Source organism: Pygocentrus nattereri, chromosome 19 (genome assembly GCF_015220715.1).
Source record: "Pygocentrus nattereri isolate fPygNat1 chromosome 19, fPygNat1.pri, whole genome shotgun sequence".
Lineage (NCBI taxonomy): Eukaryota > Metazoa > Chordata > Actinopteri > Characiformes > Serrasalmidae > Pygocentrus > Pygocentrus nattereri.
The window spans coordinates 22,662,448-22,671,865 of record NC_051229.1 but is presented as its reverse complement, the minus strand read 5'-3'; the positions used below and the strand labels follow the sequence as shown (position 1 = coordinate 22,671,865).

At 38.1% G+C, this 9,418-nt stretch overlaps 1 protein-coding gene across 10 annotated transcripts in view; it reads left to right on the top strand.

Annotated features, from left to right (window-relative positions):
• The window catches only part of mbnl1 (muscleblind-like splicing regulator 1), an 89,801-nt gene that overhangs the window by 60,756 nt on the left and 19,627 nt on the right, over window positions 1–9,418 (top strand). For all 10 annotated transcript variants that reach the window (XM_017699203.2, XM_017699201.2, XM_037531078.1 and 7 more), the window contains 2 exons: window positions 6,724–6,894; window positions 8,539–8,781. In XM_017699203.2, the coding sequence (XP_017554692.1) occupies window positions 6,724–6,894; window positions 8,539–8,781 (414 nt within the window). The remainder of the gene's footprint in view (window positions 1–6,723; window positions 6,895–8,538; window positions 8,782–9,418) is intronic.

Here is a 9,418-nt window from a genome sequence, read left to right as displayed (position 1 = left end):
TGTAAACTTTACTTGACAATGATGATATGCAAACAATTATAGGGTGTCTTGTGTACCCATTGTACCTTACATTAACTCTACTTTTATTCAGCCACTTAAAAATATAAAAGTGCAAGTTCGACTTAGAAAAAGAATAATTAGATCAAAATCGTGGTCCTAAATGACAAACCTATTTATATGGGCTACTACATGTGTCCAGTGGTGCAAAACAGCCCTGGACTAACCACAGGCAGTACCGTGGGGTTTTGCATAAGCTGGAGTGTGTAGCATCTGCTGAAGACATTAGGAAACACGCGGCACCTCGGACGTCACACCGATAAAGGAGAGAATGCTGAACACAGCGCTCTCTCTCTCTCTCTGTATCTCTCTATGTCTCTCACTCGCTGCCTCTCCTTCTGCACTGACCCATTTCCATTTACTCTTACAGCCCTGTCTGCATGAAAAACTAATATGCATATCTTAAACTTAAAGGGGAAATTTTTACTTTTTTGTTATAATTCAGCTTTTAGTATGTAAAGTCATTGAGGGTGGTTTGGTATAAAACGGTGCACTGTAAAGAAATATACCGACTGATTTCTTTACAGGGGTGGTGACAGAAACCAGGAGTCACAATATCTGCTTCACAAATCTATTTTATTTATTGTCCAAAATGACCAGAGAACCTATTGAGTTTGAAGGTAATGTGAGTAATAGTAAAATAGTGGTTAAACAGATGTAAATCTGATATAGCAACTTTTCTTTAGGGACTCTTTTGTCTTACAATGTCTTGCATGTACTTCTCCACTATTGTAACCTGGCTATTGGTAAACATGTCATGTATGCAGTAGACACTTTAGATGTCTGGTTCCTATCACTACCACTGTGAAAAACTCTGACTTAGTAAGTTTCTCCAGAATGGAACTTTTCACATCTAAAAATCTTGAATGCCTTTTATCTTAATGACTTAATTATGCAGAAATATTGAAAAAATGGTGGAATTTACCCATATTTATATTATCCATTCATTATACTGTGCAAATGCGTTTAAGTACAATGACAATAAAATTAAGTTGAACTGAATATGACTGTAGCTGCGCAATAAATTGAATTTTATTTTCAGTTACAATTTTGGCTTCCAATGATTTTGAAAACAAGATGATGAAGCTAAACCGATTATTGTGTCGCATTCGCTTTGGCAATGATACTTTCATTTTGTATGAGGTTATAAATTTAGCACACCCTCTTCTGTTACAGCGGTGCACTTTCAGCCCTCATCTAAACTCATCTAATTTATTTTGGTCTAATTATTTTTATGTATGTTCTAAATTATTTATTCATATTTTTTTTTGACATTTTTAGTTTCATTATATTTAAAATTTAGTAAAGCATAATGTTTCCGAAGTCGATGAGTAATTTTGTTAAATAATCATGATCTCAATATTGTCCAAAATAATCAGGACTATGATGTTTACCATAATCAGGCAGCGCCAGTAACTGCTACTACAGATAATACAGTTTGGCTCTTTTGGTGCATGACTAACATTCATTCTAAGTTAAGTTCAGTCTTTGGCACATTCTTAACCATTTAAAATTACTGCCATATATCAGCTGTTTCTTCCATTTAATCTGCCATTTTATGTCAACAACATGATTTCTTAATGATTTAAATAGCAAATTAGTAGATTTGTTGAAATGAGTAGATTCGTATAACACAATATATATTTAGAAATATAAAATCCGTATCCAGCAGAAATGGAAAATATTATATTTGTCAGGAGTTGAAATGTATTACTCTGCTGGTATGACTTATGACAGTGATTGTTTATTTGTTCATAGCAGCTGAGTTTACTGCATTCGCTTGCTCAGATTTGCTGCACCAGTGGTTTGTGGGATGTTCCGTTTTCTGGATTTGTTAGTATAGTGTTTGATTTATGGATTATGGATCATGGAGGAAGAGGCTATGTGTTGAATGTGGATGCAGGTTGCAGCGCTGCCTCAGCAGCAAAAGCGACCATCTGCAGCCAAACGCCCCATCACCGGGCTCTGCTTTGTATTCTAGAATTTTCTTCCATCTGCATAAACATAGTGATTAATTCAAGAGACTGACAGCACAGCGGATAAGGGCAGCCTTAAAGAGCTACAGTACACAGAATATTTCAGAAGTAACACTTGAGTCTGCATTGATCTGCTCGTAGTGAGTCATAGGACTTCTAGTGCTGGCTGTTTTTTAGTGCTACCTGTTTTTGTGGTGGTGGATGTTTTTGTCTGCTGCTATTGTGTTATAGGCCACGCTGCTCAGTGCTTACCAAGCTCCTTCCTGTGTTAACTGGAGCAGGGTGCACCACCATATAGCAGCTGGCCCAGAAGAGCACCACAAACTTTACTCGTAGGTCACAGGTTACTTTAGTGCTCTTTGTAAAATGACACCATCAGTTCACTGACATTATCTACCTGAAATGAATTGTATCTTATATAGTGATACTCAGGCATTCATGACTGGTACACCAATAAACTCTGAAGCGGCTCAGATACGTCAGCATTTTCTGTGAATCATTTAAGGAAGCTCAGTATATTGTGATTGCGAGGGGTGTTTATTATAACAGCAACTTTCACAGCTACCTTTTTGGCATCCATGCTCCACCCACAGATGTGGCCTGATGTTTCTACTGTTGCAACATTAGACAAGCTTTACAGAATAGTAGCAAAAAGCCCATTCAGATAAACCAGAAGAACCAAGAGTATTGCTGGTGACCCATCCTGAGAATTCGATCTGCTTTCAGTGATGTTACGACGCCACAGTGGCAACAGTGAAATGTATCAGCCTGGAGAATCTGAGCTTTCTCACATGTTCTAATGTGTTTTCTGTCACTGCATAAAATATGCATGAGACTTCTTTAATGGTAGACTATGATTTTTTCCAAGAGCTCATTCAAAAATGCAGTTTGTAAGTCTGTACACTGTTTTTTGTGCTTTTTATTAGTAAAACATTGAAAAGATCAAATAAAATAAGTAATTGGTGTTACTTGAACCCATATAATTAACTCCAAATTTGAAGGAAACCAGGTTAAATACTAATTATGTAAAAACCTATTTTTTTACAGTTTAGGCGTAGTCTAAACAAAGTTTCTATTCTGGATTTAAGAACACTTCAGTGATCTTGCCTTACTAATCATCTCTGGAGTGCTATCCTAGAGTTTAGGAGCTAGCCTGGCTGCAGTGATAAAATAGCTACCAAACCTGGTCTGTCCAAACGAAGTGACCTCTCACACGTACACAAAATCAAGATCATTTCTCAAACTAATACCACTCTCTAAACATACAAATTTAAACATGGTTTATGTGCTAGTGTTGTATTAGGATGTCAGTGTTCTGTAAAACTTGTCCAACCTCGCAGCTGCTTCCACAAAAAACACATTTGTGGGCGGAGCATGGACAGGTCAGGTATATCTGATATTGACATTGGTACGACAGAACAGAAAGCTAGCAGGAACCTAAACCCCTCCATCATAAAACGTGTGGTTTCCCAACATTGTTGTTTTGTAGCATTCACTGTGAGGCAGTAGTGAAAGTCCTTGTATTGATTCTTGCCCTGGCGTCTAATGATGACTCATCGCGCTACACTGAGTTTGGGAAACTGAATCAGAGCAGCAATGATTCCTTTTCAAATAGCATAGTGGACTCGTTCTGTTTAACTGTTCTGCCAGTAGCCTTGGGCTTCTTGATTTGAGAGCTGGTAAATCTCTTGGCCTACATTAATTTGGTTCTAGTTCTATAGGAAATGATTCAGCACATCATCTCAAATGACCTTATTTAATTATATATATATATATGTATATGTATATGTGTGTGTGTGTGTGTGTGTATATGTGTGTGTGTGTGTGTGTGTGTGTGTGTGTGTGTGCGCATGCGTGTGTGTGCATTTTTTATAACAATGCTTAAACTTCTGCCCAAAATTAATTTCTCAGGCTATTTCAAATAGAAAATAATAAATACATATTTATATAACATTCATATAACATTTCACATATTATAGCTGCTATGAGAGTTAGTGAGAGACAAGTGAGGGAGATACTGTTTGTGCGTCTTTGTTTCTTTATTATGTTATTTTATGACATTGTGGGGAAAAGTTCATCGTGACTCATCGTGGAACATTCAATTTCACTGAGTTGTTACTGACCAGCTGCATCCACTGCACCATACAGACCAGGATATAGTCATTCAGCCGGTAATTGTTGTCTAAACTGACTTGATACGTGATGCTGTTTACATGAATAACAAACGCAGACTGCAGTGCACTACGGGGAGTGTTGGGGCGATAAGGTTTGTGTTGTTTTGTTTCATCATAGAAGCAGAAATGGTCTGTTCCACAGATGAAACTTAAAATGTTATTGTGCAGTTATGATGTAATTAGTCAGGTAATCAAAGAATAGTTGGTAAATTCATATACGCTCATAGAAAAAATCATTAGTTTCATTAATCATTAACTTTCTGACTGATGAGCTAGCACTACCAGTTCTTCTACATCCACACCTCTAGATCAAGAAATAACAGACAATATGTTTATTAAAAATAGAACCAACTTGCATGACTGAGTGTCTGAAGCAGTAGTTTGCAATTAACCGATTCAACCTGAATCAGCAATTATAATACATTTTTTTTCATGTGACATATCTGGTGGTACACAGTGATGTAATCAAAACTCAAAAGATGTTCTGAAGCTGCTAAAAGTGATTATTCTTCAATCAATAAGAATTTTATCTCTTAGTTACTAGGATAGGATGGATTGTGCTGAATATGAAATAATAAGGTAAAAAAGGTCAAAACTGTTAAATCACTGTCATGTCTGCATCCAGTAGCAGCTTTGTTGTATATGAGTATACGCACCTATTGTATATTTTAGTCTTTAGGTTTTTGAAGGCCTCAGTTGTTCATTCTGTCATTCTAATGTGGCCTGCACATAAGACCAGTCCCTGTTTAGGTCTATTCTGACCTAATGTCCCCCCCGAAGTCTCAGTCCGACTAGCTGGCCAACAGACAGAGCATCAGATGGGTGTATTAATAGCTGTAGACGGATAGTGATTTTCAGTTTCTCAATAGTAAAGGGCTTTCCAGTTCACTGAGGCCCTGAGGGGCGAAGCTAAACGGATGGCATCCAAAAAGAGAGGCAGACACAGGACACTCGCTCGGGGTCAGTCAGGAACACAACAGGCACTTGCTGTTAGCTGGTCTGTGGTAAAAGCAGTGCCTTGGCTGTGAGCTATTAGGAGAATACTTTTGGTCATACAGTGCTGCCAGCCATAAATGCATATTATTCACTGAAGTTGAAATTGAAATTGAGATTAAAACAATTGATATTGTTTTAGCGACATCATGGCTATTTTAAATGACCTGTCTTATGCACCCTGCACTTCATGTATGGATTAAAGTGAGATATGATGAGATAATTAGATAAATATTGGCTAAATTTTGCTTCTTAATATTGGCAATGGCGTTGGTATTGATTATCATTATTGGTAATCAACTCAGATGTCCTTGATTTCTGAATGTCAAATTATATTCATAATTGTTGTAGGAACACTGTAAACTAGACACCAAGCGGCATTACATGATAGAAAATATACTGTAATTATCTATAGTTTTTCATGTCATCATCATCATCTGTCTCAACGTTTGTTAGAAAATGAGGCGTTGTGGATGTTAATTTAACTATAACTTAATTCTCAATGCTGTACAGCTTTCCCAGTTATCATAGCATCATCTTCAGCTTTTCCTGCTCAGTTACCACTTCTGGATATATGGTTTTGTCCCAGCATCAGCATATTTAGGGTGCATTTACATTTTTAGTTCAGTTGCCTAGGTAGTAGTATCTAGTATCTAGTAGTCTAGATCATTTTAGTTCTGGTTCACTTAGCATTCATACTGATGGTACATACAGTATAACTGATGAACCAATGCAGAGCTCATAAAAAGATGATGAAACTCACGCATGTGGGAAAACAGCATCAAAAATTCATCTTCTACACGTACCAAGGAAGACAGGTAGAGAAGTGATGATGATTTGGCCTGTTAAGATGTCTTTAGTTAGTGTTGCATGCATATTCCAAATGAGTACGAGAGTTCGTTTAGAAGCAACTTCCTTGGCGTGGTCTCCGCTGTTTATTTGGTGCACACCAGGGTTCATATGGCAGCATTGTCAGTTCTAACAAACCTCACTAACAAAGCAAGCAGGGTTCACTTTAATCGAGCCAAACCTGCTGAATGTGAACACACCCTAACATCCATGCAAAATCCCTTTAAAAGAGATGTGGACTTAGAGAATGTGTGGGTCACTCAGGCACAGACCTATACACTCATCAGATGCATTACTATCCCACAGACAGAATAGAAAGACACATCATGAATCAATACTGTCATTTTGCACAAAGCCTGACAGCTCTGTTTTGTTGATGACACTGCACTCTCTCAGCCCTACAGGGAAACTGGCTTAGGGCTGGATCAATCACATCCGCTGTGAAAAGTGATAGAGAGACAATACATGACAAAGGAATTATGGCTTATTACTGGATTCCATTAGCAACTAAAACAAAAGATCTTATGATTTCACTTTAAATGATTGTAATGTAACTAATGTCTCTCTCTCTCTCTCTCTCTCTCTCTCTCTCCCCTTTCTGCTCTCTCTAATATCTCTCATACACTCTCTCTGTTTTCCTCTGTCTCTCCTGTCTCCTTCTCTCTTTCCTTCAGGGCCGCTGTTCCAGAGAGAACTGTAAGTACCTGCACCCGCCTCCCCACCTGAAGACGCAGTTGGAGATAAACGGCCGCAACAACCTGATCCAGCAGAAGAACATGGCCATGCTTGCCCAGCAGATGCAGCTAGCCAATGCCATCATGCCTGGCAGCCAGCTTCAGCCAATGGTGAGGCTCACCTGTAGCTGGGCCACTCTTAAAGGAGAAGCAGCGCTGTAAAGTCTTAATCAGTGTGTGTTTAGAGCTGCTCTGCCTGCAGTTAAATCAATGTAAATAACTAACTCGGTACTACAGAAAAACTAGTATGAAAAATGAGAAGGTATGAAATGTAGTGAAGCTTGCTGGATTGATTTCTCAAAGCAACAAAAGATGTTCATCACTTTTAATTTGTTGATCATTACTTATTAATGTGTATATATTTATGCTAATTATTTCAAACCTGTGACTTTAAGGATCATTTTATATATATTATCTTCACATTGAGTTTATTTTATTAAACACATTCTATCGAACAGTGATTCCAAACTACACATATTAGTGGTGTTATACACTTCTCTACCAGGACTGTGTTTAGCTGGTGGATACTGTGAGTGCAGTGTGCTATTAAACTGCACTGTTTCTTCTTGTCTATTCAGTCCTTGGTCAGAAGACAGACATTACAATATTATCCAGAACAGAACATTAACCCACTTCAGCATCAAAGGCGAGCTTCCAGTGTCTTCTTTATTTCCCTGCCACTTTAACCACGCCTCCTCTGCTCCATTCCCAGATGTTCCAGAATAGAAGACAGTCTGCACAGTATAATGTAATTACAGAAATGCTTAAATTCCCTCCACAAACCAGTAAAGAGTACCCAAAGTTCAAACAGGCCAGTCCAAGTCAGTGAACTTCCAGCAATTCCATTTTAATCATGTTGCTCCAATTTAATCACTAATATCATCTACAGGTGACCTACTAGCACTCCTGTCCAGAACTGGAAAAGTAAATAAGAAAATATGTGTTGTTGTTGTTTTTTTTTGTTATTATATTGATGTAATGTGATAGATTCAAGGTGGCAATTGCAAATCTGCTGCAGGCAAACAAACTAATTAAAGTCTGTGGGTATTCACTTTTTATCTACTCTGACGCAGCCATATTTCATGATTTCTTTCACCGTGCTACAGTTAATAGACATTTACGAAGTGAAAAAAAGATCATATAATTTTAGAAAGTTTAAGCAACCTCAAAGCAGCTTTGAGAAGGTATGGAATTCATTTTTGAGGAAAGAACAAGAGCCCTGGTGTAAAAAGGAATAACTCAAGATAATTGCTTACATTAAGAGTCTATGGAATTGCCTGCATCTCTGCGCTGTGCAAAAGTCCAACTACCAGCAAGTTCATCCTTTTATACTTTTAAATGGTTACATTTAAATTTAAACAGATCATAATATAAGCAAATATCAAAGGTCTGAATCCTTAATTGTTTTTTTTTTTTACTGTGGTTCTATAGTTTGATCAAATGAGAAGAAAGAATGGTCCCTTTTGGGTTAGGGTGGATTCAATGTTCATCAATGAGCATTGATCCTTACAAACATTTTGATAGCGAGAAGTTCTGAAGTGGGTAAGAGTCAGGAACGTTTTGAAATTTCACTGTAGAAATGACATATCTTCCCTTTTAATGTGTGCAAGACAACTAAAATGATCAGTATTATTACTGATATCTGAATACTAGCATTAGTATCACTTGATATTACAACAAAAAGAAAATCAGGGTACATCCCCATCACTCATTCATATTCTGTCCCTCTCTTTCTTTCTTACTTTTTCTCTGCAGCCTTTATTCTCCGTCACACCAAATCTCGCCACTAACGCCGGGGCAGCAGCGGCAGCGGCCGCAGCTACGTTTAACCCGTACCTGGGGCCCGTGTCTCCAGCACTGATGCCTGCAGAGATTCTGCCCAGTGCGCCCGTGCTGATCGGCGGGAGTCCCGGCGTAGCACCCGTTCCCTCCACTGCTAATGCTGCTGCTGCCTCCGCCGCTGCTGCACAGAAACTACTGCGCACCGACCGCCTGGAGGTAAGAGAGACTGATACTTTTGACTTTTAAGTTTCCCTCAATTTAAACACTCATCAGTGAAAAGTAAATGGTGGTTAAATGAAGGAATGAACTTGGGGAGGATGTGAAAAAAGTCAATCAAGACTATTCTTGCTCCCAGCCATTTATTACAAGTACTTTGACAAGCAATTCTGGTCTTTTGCCTGATTTTAGGAAGACTTTTAACAACCATTTTCAAACAACTGTGACCAACTCTTCAGACACCGTCTTGAGGGATTTCCAAATTGCTAGCTTTCCATGGCCCTCTGAAATACATGTAGCCCCCCCCAGGCCTGGGATTACCTACAACCAAAAATAAAAAAAATCCTACAACCAAAAAAACAACTAAAATGCCAGTAAATAGGAACTATGGGCAAAAAGCGACACAGAGTGAGATGATTTTAGGAATTTACAGGAACTTAAAGGAAAAGTCCAAATATTTTTCTGAATTTGTCCATAGTTAAATCATTGTTGATGAGGGCAAAGTCATATGAGAGGTTTAATGTTAAATGCACTGTTCTGGAGAAGAATTTTTCACAGTGGTGGTGATAGGAGCCAGACATCTGAAGAGTTAAATGCCACTAAAATCTACTTCACAGAAAGTTATTACATGAAATTG